Raw genomic sequence first — 25,813 nt, 5'->3', positions numbered from 1 at the left:
AGCCAGGTTTAGCCAGGTTTAGCCAGGGGATACAGAATGCTTTCTCATCAGTCAGGTATGTTGACTTAACAACCAAATAAATCCTAACTGATCTGTGTTGGTTTGGATATCTGCCCTTTATCTCCATGTGAGATAATTCTCATTACAATTGTAACAGCTAAGACTTTCATTTCCATGCAACAGCAGAGATAAACAAATGTAACAGAACAGTCTTTTTCCTTTTCAATGTTGGTGTGTCCCTCCCTGTATGACTGACAGATAAATGTGAGTGGTAGTCTGTCTCCGTGCTATATATCATAGTGTAAGCATGTTGGGTGGGCGTGTGTGTATGCATCGGCCCCACCTTGGTAACGGAGCTGGCATTTAAACACGCTGTGTGTGTATCCATGGAGCTGGTAATGGCTAGTTATTAATGCTGATTGGAAACTGCACCACCTTTCACAAACACAATGGGTGCCTCGTGTAGTTCCACTTTATACTAATACTTTAATAAATACATCAAACTGATCACACTGCTGCATGCTCACGTGACTATACACACACACACACACACACACACACACACACACACACACACACACAGACAGACAGGCAGGCAGGCAGGCAGACAGGCAGGCAGGCAGGCAGGCAGGCAGGCAGGCAGGCAGACAGACAGACACAGACAAGCGGACAGACAAGTGGACAGACACACAGATACAGACAGGTGGACAGGTGGACAGGTGGACAGGTGGACAGGTGGACAGACAGACAGACAGACAGACAGACAGACAGACAGACAGACAGACAGACAGACAGACAGACAGGAGGATAGACAGGTAGACAGGCAGACAGACAGGTGGATAGACAGGTGGATAGACAGGTAGACAGGCGGACAGACAGGTGGATAGACAGGTGGATAGACAGACAAGTGGACAGACAGGTGGACAGACAGGCAGACAGACAGACAGACCGATACAGACAAGTGGACAGACAGGTGGACAGACAGGCAGACAGATACAGACAGGTGGACAGACAAGTGGACAGACAGACAGACAGACAGACAGACAGACAGACAGACAGACAGACAGACAGACAGACAGACAGACAGATGGACGGACAGACAGACAGGATAGACAGGTAGACGGACAGACAGACAGGATAGACAGGTAGACGGACAGACGGGAGGATAGACAGGTAGACAGACAGACAGACAGACAGATACAGACAGGTGGATAGACAGGCGGACAGACAAGTGGACAGACAGACCGATACAGACAAGTGGACAGACAGGTGGACAGACAAGTGGACAGACAGACAGATACAGACAGACAGACAGACAGACAGACAGACAGACAGACAGACAGACAGACAGACAGACAGACAGACAGGAGGATAGACAGGTAGACAGACAGACAGACAGGTGGATAGACAGGCGGACAGACAGGTGGACAGACAGACCGATACAGACAAGTGGACAGACAGGTGGACAGACAGACAGACAGATACAGACAGGTGGACAGACAGGTGGACAGACAGGCAGACAGACAGACAGACCGATACAGACAAGTGGACAGACAGGTGGACAGACAGGCAGACAGATACAGACAGGTGGACAGAGAAGTGGACAGACAGACAGACAGACGGACGGACAGACAGGAGGATAGACAGGTAGACGGACAGACGGACAGACAGGAGGATAGACAGGTAGACAGACAGACAGACAGATACAGACAGGTGGATAGACAGGCGGACAGACAGGTGGACAGACAGACCGATACAGACAAGTGGACAGACAGGTGGACAGACAGACAGACAGACAGACAGATACAGACAGGTGGACAGACAAGTGGACAGACAGACAGATACAGACAGGTGGACAGACAGACAGACAGACAGGTGGACAGACAGACAGACAGACAGACAGACAGACAGACAGACAGACAGACAGGTGGACAGACAGATAGATACAGACAAGTGGACAGACAGGTGGACAGACAGGCGGACAGACAGGCGGACAGACAGACAGATGGACAGACAGGTGAACAGACAGACAGTGTCACTTTCTGTAATTCAATTGTGTAATAAACCCCTCAGTGAGCATGTGATATGTCTCTGTTTTTATGTGGCTTTGATTTTAATCCAATGTAAGCGTTAATATAGCTAACCAACTAAAGCAGGTGTTGACTGCCTGTCCCTTGTCCACAGAGAGAGAGAGAGCGGTCTGGAGACCGTTTGTCTGCTCATTATCTTTACTTTCAGTGGTTTAGATTTCAAAACAGGGCCCCTTTTGTTTATTCAAGCTATGTTTTGATGCTCACCATTGTCCCCCTTAGTGTGGCAGCACTGAGTCCCGGCACACACACACACACACACACACACACACACAGTAGGTGTACACACACACATACACACACACAAACTGCGTGGGCGTGCTGATGAGTCTTGTTTGTGATTGGGGTTTAGAACGTTGGAGGAAGAGAATTATGCGGAGGTTTTGTGAGTGCAGTGACCTCTTTCGGGTACAGTGTTTTTGCCAGAGAAGACAGGACATGGAGCGACACTCAGTACCCATCACCCACACCAACAACCACTGTTTCAAGGCCCACTGTTTTGCTTTTTTTGTCATTTGTTGAAACCATACAAAGCCTCTTATTGAAGTGCAAAAGAGAAGATCCTCATTGGTACTTTCAAATCTCACATTTTTTGCCAAATTCCCATGGTGGACAGAATGTCAGAACGTAGGACAGCAGGACCATTCATTGTGGCTCAGCTCCCCACTCAAAGCACACCACACTACACAAACACCCACAACCCCACCCCCTGCACACCCCCCCACACACACACATGCGAAGGGAGTACCCCGTGCACAATCCCGTCCCCATGCACTCACACACAAAGGAAACCACTAGATTCCTCCCCCTCCTCCTATCAGAAGCTGAAATGACGACACAACTGTACTGCTCACGACACGGAAATAAATCAATTCATTTACTTGGTATTATTACCTACGGGGCGGTTCAGGTTTCCTCACCCTGAAACTACCAGTCCGTGTCAGAATGACCTGGAATCCATGGTTGAGTTATCTTTAATCAGTCACTACAAACCACAGCTAACTTTACTCATCAATAGTTAAAAATCCCAACCTCCCTTTGTCGGGGGAATGTGTGATCTAAAAGTGCATGTGATTAGTGCATGTGATTAGTGCATGTGATTAGTGCATGTAATGACAATGGTTTAAAAGGCAATATGTCATACACATTTTTTTTTTACTGATCATGTCAAATAAATCAACGTACAAAAGCGAAGAGAATATCGTTGGGCCAGTAACGGTCGCTGGTTCGAATCCCTGAGATGACTAGGTGAAAGATATGTCAACGTGCCCTTGAGCAAAGTACTTAACCCTATTTGCTCCTGTAAGTCACTGTGGATAAGAACGTTTGCTAAATTACTAAAACGTTAATGTAAATGTACCACTGGCAGGAATACTGTGTGCAGGACTCTTTTTCCAATTTGCTCATTGTTAACATCTCTAAAACGCGGATCTCATGGGAACATTATCTTGTGTTCATCGCACCTCTGCTGGCTACATTCTTGACTGGCATCCACCTAGAACTTGAACCGGAATCCAATGTATTACTCTGTTACTGCAGGTGCCGTGTAAAACATTGGGTATATGCTATGATGACTAAAGAGAGTAACTTGACTGGTCTCATTCATTTCAAAGGAACCAACGTTATTTTGTGGACATTTTTCTGGTTGTACCACATTTCAGAGGTCACTAGAGGAAGAAAGAATTGTCAGTGAAGAATATTAGAGGAAAAAGGAGAAACCATCCACAGGTCTAATTATAGATTCTTAGGTTTGTGGTGCGTAGAGCAAAAAGTAATCTGTTATGAATAGAAAAAATAGCAAGGTCAGCACTCAGTATCTGCAGTGAAATAAATTAGGAACATCTAACGGTCAGATGGAATAAATTAGGAACATCTAACCATCAGATGGAATAAATTAGGAACATCTAACGGTCAGATGGAATAAATTAGGAACATCTAACGGTCAGATGGAATAAATTAGGAACATCTAACGGTCAGATGGAATAAATTAGGAACATCTAACGGTCAGATGGAATAAGAGGAGGAACATCTGACCATCAGATGGAATAAGAGGAGGAACATCTAACCATCAGATGGAATAAAAGGAGGAACATCTGACCATCAGATGGAATAAAAGGAGGAACATCTGTCAGATGGAATAAAAGGAGAAACATCTAACCATCAGATGGAATAAAAGGAGGAACATCTGTCAGATGGAATAAAAGGAGGAACATCTGTCAGATGGAATAAAAGGAGGAACATCTGTCAGATGGAATAAAAGGAGGAACATCTAACCATCAGATGGAATAAAAGGAGGAACATCTGTCAGATGGAATAAAAGGAGGAACATCTGTCAGATGGAATAAAAGGAGGAACATCTGTCAGATGGAATAAATGGAAGAACATCTGTCAGATGGAATAAATGGAAGAACATCTGTCAGATGGAATAGAAGGAGGAACATCTGTCAGATGGAATATATTTTCCTTTATTTCACTGCAAAGACAGTGCTGACTTTGCTCTTTTTCTATTCATTGAAGAATAGAAGGAAGTCTCAAGTTCTTTTTTTCCTTTTACTTGGGTCGATTGATAACTGGATATTCCCATGCGAGGGCCAACTTCCTGTATTACAAAAACCCAAATCCACTGCTTTACACTTCCTGCTTTGTCATGCTTCCTCTGACCCCTCCCTCCCCCAGATATTTCTCAATCTCTTAGGTTCCCATTACAAATCTTACCATCAGGCAGCAGCAGTTTATGTCATTATTTTCATTGACCTTACTTGACCCTTCGTCAGCCGGTGAACTGGTCAGTCAGTAGCCAGATGAGAACAACTTTGTTTGAAGCCCTGTACTTTTCCATGACACATGCGTGACATGCATCCGCTAGAGTGGAGCGCATCAGTCCACTGGTCAATGCTGTGACGCCATCTGGTGTAGACCACAGAGAAAGACAAATCTGAACCTCGGTAATTAGCATCCCTTATTAGAAGAGCTACTTCATTGTTATCACAGTGTAATGTAACTGAATATTCACTTTGAATTTAAATATGATATTATACAACCAAATCTCCCTGACACATCTAAGCCAATCTAACATCAACTTCAATGAAACTTCACATATGTACTCCATGTCGACTTTATTTCAAGTTTAGGAAATGCAAATAATTTGCCAGAGAAACATTTGACAAATAATGTATAGCCAAAGTATGTAAAATATTGTTTATTTTCAATATAAAACAAGACAATCCTAAAACCCTGATATGTGTGAAAGCGTAAACTGTAGAAAATGTGACAATTGAGAGCAGACGGCATTTGTTATTCTGACTGTTTGATTCTATGTCTCTATCAGCTGGATAATATCCATGCAACCAAAATGGCTTTTTTCCTTAAAAAAAAGAGAAAAAAAGAAAAAGTGTAGTGGTATAAGCAAACATAATAATTCCACATTTCAATCTTCAACCTCTTGCTACGTTGATATCCCCCCCCCCCCAAAACGTGACCTCAAGATTATCTCTAATCTCCTAGCCCTAACTGTTTCACACAGTGATACCGCAGTGTCTTACTCAAAAAGGTAACTGTGTACTTGCATAGCCAGTCGCTATTGATTTGCATTGAAGTACGTGGAGTGTGTTTACTGTGGATGGAAACCTGGAGAGGACAGCAGGGCTATTATATTATGACATGTATCACATTACCGTCTGTCTACAAACAAAAAACCCCAGAGGGAAATGTGGTTCTCTTGTACGACATGCATCATAGTTGTACACAAATTCAGCATACAGATGCACAACAACTGCTAAGAAATAGATACACTTTTAAAAAATTCATAAAAAAAAAAAAAAGGTACTGAAAACTGCTACAGTAGATAGTAGAAGCCGGGTAACAATAACGTCTCTCTCCGAGGTCCATCAGGTCCTCTCTCCGACGTCCATCAGGTCCTCTCTCCGACGTCCATCATGTCCTCTCTCCGACGTCCATCATGTCCTCTCTCCGACGTCCATCAGGTGCACTGTAGTGAGCGTCCACTTTCTTAGCTCCATTCTGATGATATTGTTATAGCTGTTTATATGCGAGGAGGAAGATGATGACGCAAGTAAGCACCACCATCATCATCACCACTGACACCAGGAGGGAGGCTCTGCATCCTGGTCTATGACACAGTCTCAGCAGTGCCCCGAGCCTTCGCCTCTGCCCCCCCTCTACGTCCCCGCTGCCTCCTGGAGGGCTAGGCAGCCCCACGTCCAGAGAGTGACTAATAGAACGTAGTGAGTTCAAGGGGGGGGGTGCGTCGGTGGTCCTCTTCACCTGCAGCTTGCCCTTGTCACGGTTGAAGCGGATGCTGTAGACGCGCTGCATGGTCGTGGGGAGGTAAGAAATCACGGCTCGGTCCGTGGTCAGCTTGGGCAACCCCAGGTCGGGTAGCGGTGTGTGGCCCCGGCACAACGGGCACTGGATGGAGTCCGGCTTGGCTGACTTGACATTCATACGGGCCAGGCACTCCAGGCAGAAGGTGTGATTGCACTGGAGCATCTTGGGAGTGCGGAAGACATTGTTGAACTGGCTGAAGCAGATGGCACATTCCAGGTCTGGGGCGCCCTCGTCACGCGGGGGCTGGAAACTGAGTTGAGGCTCCTGGTAGGGGTCCATGGCTGGGACCGGTGGGCAGCAGTGGGAGTTCAGAGGAGCTCTCGGGAATCAACAGGAATGTAGGAGGTCAACTGCCACGGACATGAGACCGCTGGGAACCTGAGGAGGACACGACATTGAGGTGATGATGCACCTGTGACATGGCACCTCTAACACAGAGGTGTATTCATCAGTGCATACGTTTTGCAATGAAAACATTGCATTTGTTATTGGACAAGTTCAGGTTAGTCCGGTTTGGTTCCTAGTGAATACACCCCAGGGAAGTAAGGTAACGCCAACATAGAAATGCTATGATAATGAAGGAAACATCTCCTATTCTATCTGTAGATAGGAGGCTGTGTTACACAAGAGCAACTGATCAGTCATCAATTACCTACAGAACAATGTGTTGGTCACACACTGGGTATGTCCCAATTATCTCGCCTTCCTCAGAAAATGTGCACTTGTTCACTTCCATTCACTGATTTGAAAGGAAATGACTGGTATATGAAATGTGGTGGAAACTCCCACTAGGCCATAAATCCAGTGGGGGGGGGGGGGGGGGGGGGGGGGGTGAATGGAATGCAGACCGTTCCATTGACCAGACTGGCGCACATTCAACAAATCTGATCGAACAAAATGGATATTCATCAAATCTGTCATGATTGATGTATTGTAAACAGGCCCACAATGTGGTTACTAAAGTCAGATTTAGATATAACATTTAGAAGTTGTCCCTTTTCAGGTTTAGAATAAGTGACTGCTAAATGCTAACTCCTGTTAGTATAAGATGATAGCATAGCTAGCATACTGTAACGCAGTTGTATGGTTAAGATGCCATGAACATGTGTTGGGGTTGACATCCATACAAGCATTATGCTCCGATTATAACCGCAACCTAGTGTTGAGGAGGGGGGGCACACATTTTGCTGGGGGGGCAATGAAGAGATTTAAGAACTTTCCCAACGTTTCTATGGCATTTCCATTGTTTTGGTCGAGTTTGATTGACCCCTTTGCCGTATCTATACCTCCACTAAGCCAAAACTTTTAGATTGTGGGAAGGAAGGAAATGAGTGCAAACGTCAGGAGAAAGGTGATATCTGGACCCTCACTAAGAAAAATGTTTCTGTTTTATTGAGGGAGCCATGTAGAAAATGGGGAGTATCATTTCTATTTAATCTTTATGTTGACAGGGAGTCAAAGCTGAGACCAAGGTCTCTTTTCCAGATGAGCCCTGTTTAGCGCCACAATATACATCAAAATACAGTATACACATTAAACTAAACATCCATATTCACATTAAAATACACATTATAGGAGGTAACAATTCCACAAATGTTAAAGTGCTTCATGGAGAAAAACATTTATTTAATTTAACGGAGCATTTTCTAAGTTTTGTTAAGAGTTTTGTTAAGAGCCGTGTTGCTCGGTCTGAACATTAACACACATCGCTTGCAGTGCGGTTTTAGAAGCATAAGGACGTCATATTTCACATCGGTGAGAAATCATTTCTAAAACTAAAAAAGGTTAAATAGATACACAACTTTATAGGGTTAGGGTTCCCACATGGCCAGATCTCCATGTTACAGCTCTTGTTTACGGAAAACAGAGTGGCCTACATGTGCTAATTAGCCATCTGTGTCTCTGAACACCTGTGTCTCTGAACACCTGTGTCTCTGAACACCTGTGTGTGTAAACATGTTGTCACTGAAAATAAGTCAGCTGCAACGGTGTTAAAACAGTGTACAGTAAGTATGTATATTGCATTTGTGAAATAATTTTGATGTGATATGAAAGTAGAGGACTTTGTTTCTAGAACCGTACCACAACTTAGAATCAATTCACGTTTAGATGGAGAATTTGGTTGTTTTGGCTTCCAGAGCCAATTCACCCTTTAAACAGAACGTGTAAGGTCCCTGGACTATAAGGACTAACATTAGGATCCTTTAGTCTAATACTGAGCTGTGTCAATAGGTATTGTAATATGGCTCACCAATCTAACTGCAGACCTTGCTGCAGTTTCCTTGATTTTTCTTAAAATGCATGTAAGGTAAACATGTTTTTGGTGGTTTCATGTAAAGCATACCCCTCTCTCACATTTATGGGTCAAATAAAGTAGTCATAGCAACACCTTTATTGTATGCAAAAGAGAAGGACAACTTTAGTTCCGCCAACTACCACTACACTAATATAGGCTACTAGCTGACATTCAGTATGAACTAGTCTATCAATTTAGACAAATACATACAGAAAGGACTGATATCATGTGTAGGCTACATCTCCTGAGTGAGAAACACTTTCAAGTTCATATTTCTTACAGATCAGGCAAGGCAACATACACCAATATTCCGTTTCCATAAACCCCCAAGAAACAGACCTACTTACTGGTAAAATAGGTGAATGTGGATAATTTGACAGTATGTAATCCGACCTACAAGAGGAAATATTAGACTACATCCTTATTTGACAGTTGTAAGGAGGAGTGACGTCCGATGGGCCTTTTGCCCTGAAAACAGCAGAGGTGGCCAGAAGAAATACAAGCCTGCCGTTTTCACTTCTGAAAGTTTTAACCCCGAGTCCAACTTAAAAACTAAATCATTGTTATGAAATATGGAATGAAAAACTACAGTGGAAGTAGTTACCATGTCTCTCATATAGTCGGTGTTAAAGCGTGATGTTGCCGGTGAAGGACGAGCGCAGGCAGATCTCCTGGAGCAAGGACAACCAAACTGTTGATCTTTTGGTTGTGATACAACTTCCCTTCAACTCAGCTCCTTCAACTCAGCTCCCAGTATTTGAATACTGTTACAATATGAGGAAACATGTACGGGGTAGCTAGTCAAATGAGCGACTCGGAAATATTAGGCCTACCTGTGTAAACATACTTGGCTCTGTGAGCGGACGTGGGTAGTCATTTGGAAATGCACAAATCTTATATTGGCGTCGTTGCACCTGTGGCGACTTTATGGAGATGAGCGAGTCGACCCACAAAGTCCACATAACACAGACTACTCATTAGTCTGGGAAAGAAAATGAAAAGTGTCATGGCTGATACAAAGGCTGTAGATAGATAGGCCCTATGGTATGAAGTTACGTGGCAGTACAGGATTTTATATAAATAATTGGATGTCCCAAAAACCTTGCTTGGCGAAGACATTTGATGAGGATAATTATTGTGAAATGTGAGTAGTAGGCCTATCTAAAAAAGCTTAGGTGGCTGTTCATGTTTTTGAATATTTTTATTGGTGGCAGATGAGGACAGGAGAAATGTACTGACAGGAGAAATGTAGACAGGAGAAATGTACTGACGAGAGAAATGTAGACAGGAGAAATGTACTGACGAGAGAAATGTACTGACGGTAGAAATGTAGACAGGAGAAATGTACTGACGAGAGAAATGTACTGACGGTAGAAATGTAGACAGGAGAAATGTACTGACGAGAGAAATGTAGACAGGAGAAATGTACTGACGGGAGAAATGTAGACAGGAGAAATGTACTGACGGGAGAAATGTAGACAGGAGAAATGTACTGACGGGAGAAATGTAGACAGGAGAAATGTACTGACGGTAGAAATGTAGACAGGAGAAATGTACTGACGGGAGAAATGTAGACAGGAGAAATGTACTGACGAGAGAAATGTACTGACGGGAGAAATGTACTGACGGTAGAAATGTAGACAGGAGAAATGTACTGACGGGAGAAATGTAGACAGGAGAAATGTACTGACGGGAGAAATGTAGACAGGAGAAATGTACTGACGGGAGAAATGTAGACAGGAGAAATGTACTGACGAGAGAAATGTACTGACGAGAGAAATGTACTGACGGGAGAAATGTAAGGAGTAGGGTTGGGGGGGAGGAGGTCAATCTAATCCTAGATCTGAACATAGGGGAAAATTAAACCTGGAGCTGCAGGTAAAGACAGATGAGACCTGTCTCTGTCCCCCCCCCACCCCCCCCCTCCATCGTTTTGAGGGTGTCCACTAAGGACTCAGAGATTGAAGCATTGTCATTCCATTGGTGAGATTAGTGAATGTGTTGGCATTGGTAAAACAAAAGACTGACAAACAGTAACAATCACATTTATTAGATCAAACATAAAGACCAACACAGACAGAGCTAACACAACGGGACCCACACACCCCTTCTCTTATTCAATTCAAATAGGGTTTCAATCCCAAATTACACCCTAATCCCTGTTTAGTGCACTACTTTTGAATAGGACCCATAGGGCTCTGGTCCAAAGTAGTGCACCAAATAGGGTATAGGGTCCCATTTGTGACGCAAATAAAGGAGACAATGGGACGGTTAGATTCCAACCAAGAGCATCATTGATTATTACACAGAACAGTGGCATCTCATGCTTGTGGCTCCTCACCATGCCACTCATGGTTGACACTGATGCAATTTTTTTATGCATACTAAACAAAAATACAAACGCAACAATTTTGCTGAGTTACAGTTCATATAAGGAAATCAGTCAATTGAAATAAATTCCTTAGGTTGTAATCTATGGATTTCACATGACTGGGCAGGGGTGCAGTCATGGGTGGGCCTGGGAGGGCATAGGCCCACCCACTTGGGAGCCAGGACCAGCCAAATCAGAATGAGTTTTCCCCCACAAAAAGGCTTTATTATAGACAGAAATACTCCCGCAGGTGAAGAAGCTGGGTGTGGAGGTCGTGGTTACACGTGGTCTGAAGTTGTGAGGCCGGTTAGACATACTGCCAAATTCTCTAAACCGACGTTGGATGTGGCTTATGGTAGAGAAATTGACACTCAATTCTCTGGCAACAGCTCTGGTGGACATTCCTGCAGTCAGCATGCCAATTGCACACTCCCTCAACTTGATATCTGTAGCATTGTGTTACTAAACTGCACATTTTAGAGTGGCCTTTTATTGTCCCCAGCACAAGGTGCTGCTGTGTAATAATCGTGCGGTTTAAATCAACTTCTTGATATGCCACACCTGTCAGGTGGATGGATTATCTTGACAAAAGGATAAAATATTCACTAACAGGGACAAAAAAAACAAATTTATGCACAACATTTTTGAGAAATAAGCATTTTGTTCATATGGAACATTTCTGGGATCTTTCTATTTCAGCTAATGAAAACATGGGACCACCACTTTACATGTTGCTCTTTATATTTTTTCATTCGGTGTATGTTTGTATGACACCAACAGGCTCCTGAACAGCTTCTATCCCTAAGCCGTAAGACTGCTAAATAGCTAACAAAATGGCTACATGGGCTTTCTGAGTTGACCCGTGTATTTTATTTTTTGCACTGTCTCTATGCACACTCACAGGACTCTAGTCACGTACACACACACACACACTCGCATACAATCATAATTTACGCTGCTGCTACGCTGTTTATCATATATCCCGATGCCTAGTCACCTTACCCCTATACATATCTACCTCTTAACACTCCAGTATCCCTGCACATTGTTAATATGGTATTGGAACTGACCCTGTATTTGGCTTCTTACTTTGTGTTCTTCTTATTTTTGTTCTACCTTGTGGTGTTATTTTTTTTTTGTGCTACATTTGGAGCTTGCAAGAAAAGGCATTTCACTGTACTTGTGCACATGACATTAAAACTTGAAACTGTATGGGATGTGTTCCCATCAGAATGTGTTAGCCATGTAACTGGCCAGTTAACTCCTGTAGCTAAAGCCCTTTCATGATGTGTTGGTATAGTGTCTCTCCGTGCCGATCCAATTCCTAAGAGGTAACTATCTACAGCAGGGATTCCCAAACTGTTTTGACCCGTGACCCCACTTTGATATGAAAAATGTTTTCGCGACCCCACCATTTGAAAAAAAAAAAAAATGACGTAATCAACAGCCAATGTTAACTTGTAAAATTTGGGCTACGACAGTCTATTACAAATCAGTCTGACAGTACTTTTGGCAGTATTTCAATCTGAAGGACATATGTTTTGAAATGACTGAAATGCATCGGGAAGTTCAGAAGATCATCAGCCAATCATTTTACGCTGTATCATTTTCTGTGAAGAAAATGACATCGTCATTGATGTTATTTTCCCCCCAGTCTGATTTAGTGCTTGGTCTTGTCCACGCTGTTCTAATGAGTTCTGCTTGTCGGACTTGTCCATTCTGTTCTAAATGAGTCCTGCTTGTGGGCATTGCAGAAGGGAAGAGACACATGTGTTCCTGAGAGTCTTATCATTCAGTGATGCGGGGGGGGTCATAATATTTTGTAGCTTAAACCGTTCGAAAGATGGAGCCACATTTGTAGGAAGAAAACAGAACCGCTCTGTTTATTACAACCATATCTAGCGACTACCGGAAGTTACTGATGTAATCCCGCTTCTATTAACCAAGCGCAAATTTAACATTTTATTTCAGAGTTTCTCTCGAGACCCCTATTTTCAAAACTTGTGACCCCAAAAGGGGTCGCGACCCCTAGTTTGGCAAACGCTGAAAGCCCCTTGGTGTGGCAGTATCTCAGTCAGTTTAATACAAATACATTGCATTCCATAAGTTACATTTTTGCCAGCATAATAACGGAGTATGTCACAGAAGTCGAATATCACAACCCGGGTCGACATTAGCACTGCCGAGTTGCACTGTAGCTCAGTTGGTAGAGTATGGCGCTTGCCACACCAGGATAGTGGGTTCGATTCCCGGCACCAGTCATACGTAAAAAAAATTATATATACACGCATGACTAAGTCATCACTTTGGATAAAAGCGTCTGATAAAATGTGGCATAAATTTGTTATTATATTATTAAAATGGGGTCGTGAAGCCATTTCAAATAAACTGTCGTAAGAACGTAAGTGTCCATCTCCTCCTGTGAAGTTTCACCCTAGTCCGGTCTGAAGTAGACACTTTATTAGAGTGGGACACGACTGGGGTGTATTCATTAGTGCACAACGTAGCAAAATACATTTTGCAATGAACATTTGCGCTTATTGGACAAGTTCAGTTTAGTCCCTCCACATTTCGGGCCCGTTTGGTTCCTAGTGAATACACCCCTGCTCTAAACGATTCATGATTTATTTGCCCACTCTATTTTTATAGCGGTTACAGTTTTTCCTAAACTATCTGATTAACGATTCAACAATTGTCTACATACAGTTAGCAATTTGGCTAATTGTACGTGCTAATGCTATCACTATCCACTTAGTCTCCAAACATCCAAAACATTTCTGTTGTACCAAGACATTCCAAAGCAGTTGGGCCTCGCCTGATGCTCTGAGTACAATGTCTAGGGCTCTCCCTGATTTAGAATGACTCGCAGGGGTCTTCTCCCATCAGTTGACCCAGGGATGGTGTCTCCTGATCAGGTCCATCTGACTTAAAGGGCTCCGCTGGCTTGGAGGTCTGTGTGGCCCACAGTGTAGGGGATTTGGGGTTTCGGGTTACCGTGCCGGCACCGGTCCTGTGCCCTCATCAGAAGCGCGCCACCTCTTTTAGGTCCAGCCCATCCTTGTGATGGTGGAGTATGTGGAGCCCTGTGTTAAAGCTGGCACACAGCAGACTGCTGGAGTCACTTGGGGCCAAAGACACCAAAGGACCTGATCCATCCAGGGTCAGAGTGGTCAGACAGGCTTCGGAGAGAGAAAGAGTGACAAGGAAAATAGGAAAGAACCAAGAAGAATAAACATGATGAGAAGAGAGAGGCCATTTATCTCACTAGTGTAGGGCATCGTAGGGTAGGGCATCGTAGGGTAGGGCAGTGTTACCTGCAGTGTTTTGATCCCAGATTTTGACTGAGCAGTCGTGAGACGAGGACGCTACAAGCGCAGGGCCCCCGGGGCTGGAGGGCAGGAACACACAGCAAGCGGTGGTCTCACGGTGGCCCCGGTACTCCACCACCTTACAGCCAGGCTGCCTGAGGTCCCAAAGCTACAAACACACACAGAAAACACATGAGTGATGTGGGTTTCACACAGTAACAATACTCCGTAGGGACAGGCTTCATTTCAATTCTCTACCCTTCTACAGGAGTGGGAAATTGTACACTTCCCCCTCATCAATTTAAAAGGGATGGACAGGTGTGAGCAACATGGTAGAAACTTCCTTCAGTCATTCTTGCACCAAACCAATGCCTTTCATTGGGGGGGGGGGGTGAACAAGTGCACAGTTCTGGAAAAGGATAGAGAATTGGAAACCCAGACAGGGTTTAAGGGAACTCACCGTAGCCTCACAGCCTTGGCCTCCGAAGCCATTGCTGCTGGACAGGAGGTGGTTACCGTTGGCGCTGATGTCACAGTGTGTCTGGATGTATTGCTTGGCTGGGAACGTGTTAGTGACCTGCCAGGTACGACTGTCCCACACCCTGCACATTCAAAATGCACGTATCAACCTGGAGCACTGCATTCAGAGGCTGGTGGGAGGAGCTATAGGAGGACGGGCTCATTGTAATGGCTGGAATGGATTAAATGGAACGGTATCGAACACATTAAACATATGGAACATTCATTCCATTCCAGCCTATACAATGAGCCCGTCCTCCTATAGCTCCTCCCACTAGCCTCCTCTGACTGCATTACACACAGTAACACTGTTAGTGATCATACCCTGAGGGACTACCAACAGCATATAGCCTGGGGGCCAGTCTGTCGTCCTATAGCCTGGGGGCCAGTCTGTCGTCCTATAGCCTGGGGGCCAGTCTGTCGTCCTATAGCCTGGGGGCCAGTCTGTTACTGCTCTCTTGCAAACTCCTTATGGAATTGGTATTCAAAACATGTTTGGCTTGACAATGAAGTAGGCAAAAGCACCGACAGATTTGGGACCAGGCTATAACAACTTACCTGATGGTTTTATCCTCGGATGTCTGAACGATGGAGCTGCTCTCAGGTACCCAACACACATGAGTAACCTGAAAAAGAGTCAGGCTCTATACGAATGATCATACGGAATAATATTTACAATACTTTTTTGTGTATGTAATAATATAACGTTTAGTAGTGTGCAAGATGCATCTACATTTTGTATGCTTTAAATGCCAGGATGTCATACTCATTTCCCCTTTTCATATAGTGTGAATTCCTTAAAGGGATATTTTACTTCAAAACAAATATAGTCCATTGTTGATATGATCCTAAAAATTTTGCATGTCAGCAGTAACATTTAAGATAGGGCACTTTCAGTACAAATTAAAAAGTGAGATGGTGCAAAGTATGCAAAACGCATCACCAAACTTTGTGATTTCACTTTAACATATTCAGGAATTAAATTGCCTTTCCATTATGACGGTGCAACAGACGACACTTCCTCAGTATGGAGCTGTAGTATGTTCATCATTTGTACTAGTATAACTTTTTACTAAACCGTGTTTCTAAATAGTATGCAGTACTGTTAGTGCCTAGTAAATACTTATAGTAAACAGTATGAAGTATGATCATTTGGACACAGGGTATGAGATATCATCCTACCTTTATAAACCCTTTTTATAGTACGGGGACAGAAGAGTCACTTACCAGGTTTCTGGAGACTGTGTTCTTATGCACACGCTCGCCAGACTCAATGTCCCAGAGGCACATGGAGTTGTCACGGGAACCAGTGCACAGCCTCGACCCATCTAACGAAAATACAAGTATGGTTTACACACACACAGGTATTTATTATGGTGTTTGATAAGGTGTTAATGCAAGTGTTTGAGGGGTGAAGTTGTCCCTAGACGCTGATCTTGAATTTTCCCCACTAATAGTTAAAGGTTAAGATTGGGTGAGGAGGGAAATCTGATTCTAGATCTGCACCTCGGGGAAACTTCACCCCGTTTCTACCTGGACTGACGGCCAGCCCGTTGACCACCAGCTCATGGCCACAGAACTCCTGGATGGGCTCGTCCCCCTGGTTGAGGTCCCACATCATAACACTCTTGTCTCGAGACGCACTGAAGATCCAGGTGCTGCCAGGAAAACACTCCACCTAGGAGAGAGAGAGAGAGAGAGGAGGAGACTCGATAATTAGATACAGAATATCTACAAAACACACACAAAAAAGGTATTGTAGCGAAACGTCGACGACAACAAATGTGCAGAGGTAAAATCGTGTGTGGAAGATGTATTTTTCTACTGTTACTCCCAGCACCACAATTGATATCTATTCTAAAGACTACAAACACACTAATAAAACAACGGCAGGCATCCATTCAATAGCCACAGCCACATCGCACCCTCTTTCTTCAACTACCTCAGAGTGCACTGGCTGTTTACCTTGGTAACCTCTCTGTTGTGACCTTGGAATGACTGACATAACTTCCCTCCTCTCCAGTCATACACAACCACTGCCTGGGGAGAGATGAGACAGATTAGCAGTCAGTTTCCTGTACTATATTGTCACTCGTAAACACATGCATAAAACCTAGTCAATTTACTCACCATGTCACCTCCTCCAGACACACAGAGGTCTGAGGTCAGGTTGGTGACACAGTTGACGGCGTCACGGTGGGCGGGTTCATACTGTATCACCTGACTAACAGCAGCATCCTCGCCATCACCTTTGGTCGCCCTGCAGAGGCACAGTACAAATGCACAATGATCTATTAGACCTATTTGAGGTATGTCATGGGATTGTTACAATCTGAACCAAGCACCGCACAGATTATCTGATCAATAAAACATCTGGAGTCTGTCTTAAACAGGTTTAGGGTCACTCAGCCTGTGTTGATGTTGCTGGCTGTCTTACCTGTACAGTTCAGAGCGCGACCGTCGGAACTTGCTCTGAAGTTTCCCCATGTTTGTGTCAGAACAACCTGGCTGTGGAAGCAAGCAGGGCTACCACCCAGGTCCCCAACCCATATGAGCAGATTAGGGTAGTGTTATTCTTCAACTGTCAACCACCTTCTGCTGAAATATCAACCCAATACACAGATTAATGCAACGTGCACCCACTTATGTCACTTGACACCATTACAGTAGTCTACTTATTCAACTGTGTGATGATGTAAACACTCCATGAGCTAAATAAATAAACCGGGCGACAGACAGAAGGAAGCTTTATTCAGAAAGGAGGGTGAAATCCTATTATGATTACTGCCACATCGCATTAACCCAACCGACGACGACACAACTTCCATAGCTGTAGCAGTGTTATTCGGACACACATACCAGGTTAACGATACTTTCAATGGTAAACAGATAAAATATATATATATATATATATATTTTTTACAGTGACTTGTCGAGCTAAAACAGGTGGTGGCAAGCCAGATCGATTTTTGCTTACCTGCCCAGCTGGGGTGCGTAATTGACTATGACTACTAAGCTAGCTAGCTGCTGGCTAGCTAGCTTGCTAACTTAATCTTGTTTTATCTCTCATGCCACGAGATGTGAATGAGCTAGCTAGCACGCGACGAAGCATAATTGTGATAAATTAGACAACTTTACTCCCTTCTCGCAGATAAACTGTACTCCCGTTCCGGAATTCGTAAACTTTCGCCGTAGATTTCCTAAAAAAAAAAGCTATTTTTTTTTTGGCCGCGAACTCATCGCACTAATTCACTTCCTAGCGACGCTTTCTCTGTTACCAGGCGAACTGAGGTCACCTGACACAGAGGGCGGAGCAACGTTCTCACATTACCTTTCTAATAGTCTACTACCAAATAAAAGTCCGTGCTCTCCTTTTCTGTGATTTTCTGCAATTAAGCTAGTGGCGTGGCAAGGCCCCCCGTAAGATGATGTAACCCAATATTGCAAGCTCTTATGTTGCTTTAAACTATTTTCCCTACATAAAGAAACAAACATTAGGATATATTAAAGCATTTTGGAAATATAGACCTGTAAACACAGATACAAAAGGAAGAAATATCAACTATTCATATTTTTTGATGATTGTAAACTTTAGTTTAGAAGCTCTCATTTAGTGCTGTATGGTCCTACCTGATAAAAATACATACAGTAACATTTATTAGTATTTTTTTTTTAAATGTTGTAGCTATTGTAATCCAGTCTGAGTACCAGTCATGTGGCAGTCCAATTGCATGGTCTAGTAACTAACTGCCTTAGGGGATGGCTAATGGTGGAGTGGGCCTCTCAAGGACATTTATGGGAGATTCAGAATGGCATTCACATTGGCATTTCTAGTCAATGAGTGTCAGGTTGTGTTGGTTCCTTGTAGTGAACACCTGCTTTGTGCGCTTGTTATATGTGGTTCCATCCTCTCCATACACCATAACTATCACCACGCCAACATGGCAATTCCAGGGCAGACAGCCAGGATGGTGGACAGGACAGGATTAGAGTACACTGGAACATCCCAATATGCATCACAAATGCAGTGAGCCAACGGAAGGTCATATTGGACTAGCAATGATCAGGTGACTTGAGGGGCAAGTTGTAGACCTAGGGAGAGGGTGTCAGAGTCCTAGGTCGGATTCTCTTTCCTTTCAAATAAAAGGTTCATTGTCGCGTACACTGTTTAGCTGATGTTATAGCGGGCGCAGCGAAATGCTTATGTTTACTAGCTCCAAAAAATGAAGTAACATGTAAAGCAAGTACACAAATAATCAAAAATGTAACAAGAAAGGGGCCTCCCAGCGGTCTACGGCATGCCGCATTGTTGTGGCGTCACTACAGCCTGTGTCACAACTGGCTCGGGTTAAGCGATCCGGTGCTAAAACGCGTGATTTGGCGGGTCATGTTTCGGAGGACGTGTGACTCGACCTTTGCTTCTCCGGAGTTGCAGCGACAAGATCGTAATTGGATATCAAGAAATTGGGGAGAAAAAGAGTTAAAATTACAAAAATGATCCAATTAACAACTCAAATAGCACTGCAACAGTAATCCAAATGCTATCTGTATGAACACTGAGTGTACAAAACATTAAGAACATCTGCTCTTTCCATGACATAGCTTTCACCAGGTCAGTCTATGATCCCTTATTGATGTCGCTTGTTAATTAAATCCACTTCAAAATTAAATCCACTTCAATCAGTATAGATGAAGGGGAGGAGACCGGTTAAAGAAGGATTTTTAAGCCTTGAGACAACTGAGATATGAATTGTGTATGTGTGCCATTCAGAGGGTGAATGGGCAAGACAAAGTATTTAACTGCATTTGAACAGGGTATGGTTGTAGATTCTAGGCACACCAGTTTGTGACAAGAACTTCAAAGCTGCTGGGTTTTTCACGCTCAACAGTTTCCCATGAGTAGACAGAGATTGTACTGTCTCAATCTGTCTGCCCTGGTCTCTACCAGTGGTGGAAAAAGTACCCAATTGTCATACTTGAGTAAAAGTAAAGATACCTTAATAGAAAATGACTCAAGTAAAAGTGAGAGTCACCCACTAAAATACTACTTGAGTAAAAGTGTAAAAGTATTTGGTTTTATATATACTTAAGTATCAAAAGTAAATTTAAAATAATTTAAAATTCCCTATATTAAGCAAACCAGAAGGCACCATTTTCTTGTTTATTTAATTTACGGATAGCCAGGGGTACACTCCAACACTCAGACATCACTTACAAACGAAGCATGTGTTTAGTGAGTCCGCCAGATCAGAGGCAGTAGGGATGACCAGGGATGTTCTCTTGATAAGTGTGTGAATTAGAATAGTTTCCTGTCCTGCTAAGCATTCAAAATGTAACGAGTACTTTTGGGTGTCAGGGAAAATGTATGAAGTAAAAAGTTCATCATTTTCATTAGGAATGTAGTGAAGTAAAAGTAAAAGTTGTCACAAATATAAATAGTAAAGTACAGATACCCCAAAAAACGACTTAAGTAGTACTTTCAAGTATTCTTTTTACTTAATTACTTTACACCACTGCAAGCTAGGGACTCTGAGACTGAACCCCTCCCTCTTCGACTGGATCCTGGACTTCCTGACCCCCATACATTTCTATATTATTAATTCCATTCCTTTACTTAGATTTGTGTGTATTAGGTAATTGTTGTGAAATTGCTATATTTACCCTGCCTTCATGTACATACAGTTGAAGTCGGAAGTTTACATACACCTTACCCAAATACATTTAAACTCAGTTTTAAACAATTCCTGACATTTAATCCTAGTAAAAATGTCCTGTCTTAGGTCAGTTAGGATCACCACTTTATTTTAAGAATGTAAAATGTCAGAATAATAGTAGAGAGAATTATTTATTTCAGCTTTAATTTCCTTCATCACATTCCCAGTGGGTCAGAAGTTTACATACACTCAATTAGTATTTGGTAGCGTTGCCTTTAAATTGTTTAACTTGGGTCAAACGTTTGGGGTAGCCTTCCACAAGCTTCCCACAATAAGTTGGGTGAATTTTTACATACACTTAGGTTGGAGTCATTAAAACTCATTTTTCAACCACTCCACAAAATTATTGTTAACAAACTATTTACATTTTATTTTTTTAACATTTTAGTCATTAAGCAGACACTCTTATCCAGAGCGACTTACAGTAGTGAATGCATACATTTCATGCATTTTTTTTTTGTACTGCCCCCCCGTGGGAATCGAACCCACAACCTTGGCGTTGCAAACACCATGCTCTACCAACTGAGCCACAGGGAAGACACATATTGCCAAAACATATAGTTTTGGCAAGTCGGTTAGGACATCTACTTTGTGCATGACACAAGTAATTTTTCTAACAATTGTTTACAGTCAGATTATTTCACTTATAATTCACTGTATCACAATTCCAGTGGGTCAGAAGTTTACAAACACTAACAAACAGCTTGGGAAATTCCAGAAAATGATGTCATGCCTTTAGAAGCTTCTGATAAGCTAATTGACATGATTTGAGTCAATTGGAGGTGTACCTGTGGATGTATTTCAAGGCCTACCTTCAAACTTAGTGCTTCTTTGCTTGACATCATGGGAAAATCAAAAGAAATCAGCCAAGACCTCAGAAGGAAAAAAATGTAGACCTCCACAAGTCTGGTTCATCCTTGGGAGCAATTTCCAAATGCCTGAAGGTACCATGTTCATCTGTACAAACAATAGTACGCAAATATAAACACCATGGGACCATGCAGCCATCATACTGCTCAGGAAGGAGATGCGTTCTGTCTCCTAGAGATTAATGTACTTTGATGTGAAAAGTGCAAATCAATCCCAGAACAACAGCAAAGGACCTTGTGAAGATGCTGGAGGAAAAAGGTACAAAAGTATCTATATTATCAGTAAAACGAGTTCTATATTGACATAGCCTGAAAGGCCGCTCAGCAATGAAGAAGCCACTGCTCCAAAACCGCCATAAAAAAGCCAGACTATGGTTTGCAACTGCACATGGGGACAAAGATCGTACTTTTTGGAGAAATGTCCTCTGGTCTGATGAAACAAAAATGTAATTGTTTGGCCATCGTTATGTTTGGAGGAAAAAGGGGGAAGCTTGCAAGCCAAAGAACACCATCCCAACCGTGAAGCATGGTGGTGGCATGCTTTGCTGCAGGAGGGACTGGTGCACTTCACAAAATAGATGGCATCATGAGGTAGGAAAATGATGTGGATATATTGAAGCAACATCTCAAAACATCAGTCAGGAAGTTAAAGCTTGGGTCTTCCAAATGGACAATGACCCCAAGAATACTTCCAAAGATGTGGCAAAATGGCTTAAGGACAACAAAGTCAAGGTATTGGAGTGGTCATCACAAAGCCCTGACCTCAATCCGGTAGAGAATTTGTTGGCAGAACTGAAAAAGTGTGTGCGAGCAAGGAGGCCTACAAACCTGACTCAGTTACACCAGCTCTGTCAGGAGGAAGGAGCCAAAATTCACCCAACTTATTGTGGAAGGCTACCCAAAACCTTTGACCCAAGTTAAACAATTCAAAGGCATTGCTACCAAATACGAATTGAGTGTATGTAAACCTCTCACCCACTGGAAAAGTGATGAAAGAAACAAAATCTGAAATAAATGATTCTCGCTACTATTATTCTGACATTTCACATTCTTAAAATAAAGTGGTAATCCTAACTGACCTAAAACGGGGAATTTTTACTAGCATTAAATGTCAGGAATTGTGAAATATGGAGTTTAAATGTATTTGGCTAAGGTGTATGTAAACTTCCGACTTCAACTGTAGCACCACATTGATCTGGTACTCCCAGTATATAGCTCCACATTGATCTGGTACTCCCTGTAGATAGCTCCACATTGTCTGGTACTGGTACTTCCTGTATATTGCTCCACATTGATCTGGTACTTCCTGTATATACTGTAGCTCCATTATTGGGTATTTTATTATTAGTGTTACTGTTTTATTTATATTTTTAGACTCTGCATTGTTGTGAAGGGCTCTTAAGTAAGCATTTCACTGTTATATTTGGCACATGTGACAAATACAATTTGAATTGATTTTGATTTGCTGATTACAATAGCCACAACAAATAAAATAAAAACGTAACTGTATGCGCTTTTTACTTGGAAAGTTGTCTATTGATCAGCAAAAAGTGACGTTCATCATGAATATGAAAAGTTGATATTTCCAGCTATTCTATCTGTGTATTTACAAGTCTATATTTCCAAAATGCTTTAATATATCCTATCCTATATCCCGCAGACAAGGATGTGTTTTTAGGATGAATATCTGGGAAATATGAGAGAGAGAGAGAGAGAGAGAGAGAGAGAGAGAGAGAGAGAGAGAGAGAGAGAGAGAGAGAGAGAATAACAACAAGAATCTTGACATCCGAAGTATCGTGTTTTGAACTTCGGAGCAGGTCACCTGTTAAGGGAGTCATCTCCGGGGTGTCGATGGAACTTGAGGTTTAGATACCTAAGGAAGAGAAGAACAGGTGTGGTCAGTGCCCGTCGCCTGACCAGAATGGTGAATGGAGAGTCTGTTAGTTGTTTTTGTTTTTCTGACAATGAACACCTCCCTACACATTTTAAAGCTAGGTTAGATAAGGTGTGTGAGGAAGCTGTATTCTTAAGATTGGAGAGAAAAAGATAAGTGCTGCAGTTGTGGTGGAGATCATGATCCAGTTATTGGAGTGTCTTATAAGTCTGTATCAGATCCGGCCGTGATTGGGAGTCCCGTAGGGCGGCGCACAGTTGACCCAGCGTCGTCCGGGTTTTGCCATGGTAGGCCGTCATTCTAAATAATAATTTGTTCTTAACTGACTTGCCTAGTTAAATAAAGGTTACTTTTTTTTATCAAAAAGGGTGAATCTCCTAGGCAACCAAAAGAAGCATGTGACAATGTTGAAGATATGGCCGCAGATTCACCACAGTGAATGTGTGCCAAGCAAGACAACAGGATACTCTGTGTGTTTTAAAAAGGTGGATTTTGTAGCGTTTATTTGTAAATGTTACCAACTGTACGGAATGTATCAAAGAAATTGAAAGACTTTGGACATTGTTGTTGCTGCAATTGAAAAGTATCTGGGACTTCAGGAGTTTACAGCGGAAAATCCGAAGGGGTATTGGCAATGGAAGATGACAGTCTTTAGGCCTATGGATATTTTCCCACCCCCACAATGTTCCTTTTTTGGGATCTTTGATTTCATCCCGCACAGTAGGTGGCGGTAATACACCTTTTGGGGTGTAGTCTGCCAATAAACCAAGAAGAACTGTGGAAATCGGTGGAAATTATGCTTGTTTCTATGTCCATAGATTAAGTGATTAAGGCCAAAAGGATGATCAGTAGGAAAGAGGGTCAAATAAATGAAAACTTCTCAGTGCTGCTGAGGTTTGAGAAGGTTTTGACTGCTACAGATGGGATTCCTTAGTTTCAATGTCCAAGAATTTGTACCATCCAAATGGTGGTGTTTTAAATGCCAAAGAATGGGATATGTAGCTTCTCAATTTAAAGGAAAGAAAATGTGTGCCAAGTGTGGAGGGGAACATGATTACTGTGAATGTGAAAGCTAAATGTTGTAATGGTCGGGGGAACACAGTTCAGCATTTGGTGGATACCAGGTTCTGAGAAGCTAGAGAGGCCCAGAGATCTAGAATCACTCACAATGTCTCTTATGCATATGTAACAGGGCTGGTTATGTTTCCACTTGACACTGCAGAAATGTATATTCAATGTTTATGTATTCCTATTGGTTGGTTGAGTTTACATATCAATAAGGTGTTATGCCATTGGTCATACTTGAAGATAGGGGGAGATCGCCAACGTAAATTCTTCCCAGTCTGATATTGATATAGGTCACGTTCTGAAATACTGTATTCTATTTTCATATTTACAATGTGTATGAGTTCACTATGGACATGTCCTGATCTACACACAATACCCCATAATGTTTAAGTGAAATGATGTTAGTAGAAAATGTTTGAAATTTGTAAAAAATGTAAAGCTGAAATGTCTTGAGTAAATAATTATTCAACCCCTTTGTTATGGCTAGCCTAAGTAAGTTCAGGAGTAAACATGTGCATACCAATTCACACAATAAGTTGCATGAACTCTGTGTTCAATAATAGTCGTTAGCATGATTTTTGAATGACTACCTCATCTCTGTACCCCACACATACAATTATCTATATAAGGTCACTGAATCGAGTAGTGAATTTCAAGCACAGATTCAACCACAAAGACCAAGGAGGTTTTTCAATGCCTCGCAAAGAAGGGCACCGATTGGTAGATGTGTAAAAATGATGTGTGTATATATACTGCTCAAAAAAATAAAGGGAACACTTAAACAACACATCCTAGATCTGAATGAAAGAAATAATTTTATTAAATACTTTTTTCTTTACATAGTTGAATGTGCTGACAACAAAATCACACAAAAATAATCAATGGAAATCCAATTTATCAACCCATGGAGGTCTGGATTTGGAGTCACACTCAAAATTAAAGTGGAAAACCACACTACAGGCTGATCCAACTTTGATGTAATGTCCTTAAAACAAGTCAGAATGAGGCTCAGTAGTGTGTGTGGCCTCCACGTGCCTGTATGACCTCCCTACAACGCCTGGGCATGCTCCTGATGAGGTGGCGGATGGTCTCCTGAGGGATTTCATCCCAGACCTGGACTAAAGCATCCGCTAACTCCTGGACAGTCTGTGGTGCAACGTGGCGTTGGTGGATGGAGCGAGACATGATGTCCCAGATGTGCTCAATTGGATTCAGGTCTGGGGAACGGGCGGGCCAGTCCATAGCATCAATGCCTTCCTCTTGCAGGAACTGCTGACACACTCCAGCCACATGAGGTCTAGCATTGTCTTGCATTAGGAGGAACCCAGGGCCAACCG

General features: G+C 42.6%; 2 protein-coding genes across 5 annotated transcripts; both read right to left on the bottom strand.

The window, feature by feature from the left end:
• Window positions 1–5,189: 5,189 nt before the first annotated feature.
• On the bottom strand, window positions 5,190–9,601 carry LOC115165012 (RING finger protein 223). 2 transcript variants are annotated; one of them, XM_029718014.1, is made up of 3 exons: window positions 9,567–9,601; window positions 9,338–9,404; window positions 5,190–6,815 (listed from the first exon to the last, which is right to left on the bottom strand). In XM_029718014.1, the coding sequence occupies exon 3, from the start codon at window positions 6,714–6,716 to the stop codon at window positions 6,123–6,125; it is 594 nt and encodes a 197-aa protein (XP_029573874.1). In that variant the 5' UTR covers window positions 6,717–6,815; window positions 9,338–9,404; window positions 9,567–9,601; the 3' UTR covers window positions 5,190–6,122. The 2 variants fall into 2 exon arrangements, with proteins under 2 accessions (XP_029573874.1, XP_029573873.1); XM_029718013.1 differs by lacking the exon at window positions 9,567–9,601 and having other exon boundaries at window positions 9,338–9,530.
• A 2,631-nt stretch (window positions 9,602–12,232) lies between these two features.
• Window positions 12,233–18,220, bottom strand: wdr31 (WD repeat domain 31). Of its 3 annotated transcripts, none has more exons than XM_029718009.1 (10): window positions 17,909–18,220; window positions 17,369–17,529; window positions 17,062–17,191; window positions 16,897–16,971; window positions 16,465–16,609; window positions 16,159–16,259; window positions 15,490–15,557; window positions 14,873–15,014; window positions 14,419–14,581; window positions 12,233–14,283 (listed from the first exon to the last, which is right to left on the bottom strand). In XM_029718009.1, exons 2-10 carry the CDS (start codon window positions 17,416–17,418, stop codon window positions 14,126–14,128), a joined length of 1,032 nt encoding a protein of 343 aa, XP_029573869.1. In that variant the 5' UTR covers window positions 17,419–17,529; window positions 17,909–18,220; the 3' UTR covers window positions 12,233–14,125. The 3 variants fall into 3 exon arrangements, with proteins under 3 accessions (XP_029573869.1, XP_029573870.1, XP_029573871.1); XM_029718010.1 differs by having other exon boundaries at window positions 17,369–17,526; XM_029718011.1 differs by having other exon boundaries at window positions 17,369–17,457.
• Between the last annotated feature and the right edge of the window lie 7,593 nt (window positions 18,221–25,813).

This window comes from Salmo trutta, chromosome 27 (assembly GCF_901001165.1).
Source record: "Salmo trutta chromosome 27, fSalTru1.1, whole genome shotgun sequence".
In the NCBI taxonomy this organism is placed as follows: Eukaryota; Metazoa; Chordata; class Actinopteri; order Salmoniformes; family Salmonidae; genus Salmo; species Salmo trutta.
This window is presented reverse-complemented; position numbering and strand designations above follow the sequence as displayed.

Coding starts and splice junctions, on each gene's coding strand:
- LOC115165012 (XM_029718014.1), bottom strand. CDS start 6,716: ATGGACCCCTACCAGGAGCCTCAACTCAGTTTCCAGCCCCCGCGTGAC.
- wdr31 (XM_029718009.1), bottom strand. CDS start 17,418: ATGGGGAAACTTCAGAGCAAGTTCCGACGGTCGCGCTCTGAACTGTAC. Junction 16,260..16,464: donor CGGGCTGGCCGTCAGTCCAG/GTAGAAACGGGG, acceptor TATTTTCGTTAG/ATGGGTCGAGGCTGTGCACT. Junction 15,558..16,158: donor ACACAGTCTCCAGAAACCTG/GTAAGTGACTCT, acceptor ACTCTTTTTCAG/GTTACTCATGTGTGTTGGGT.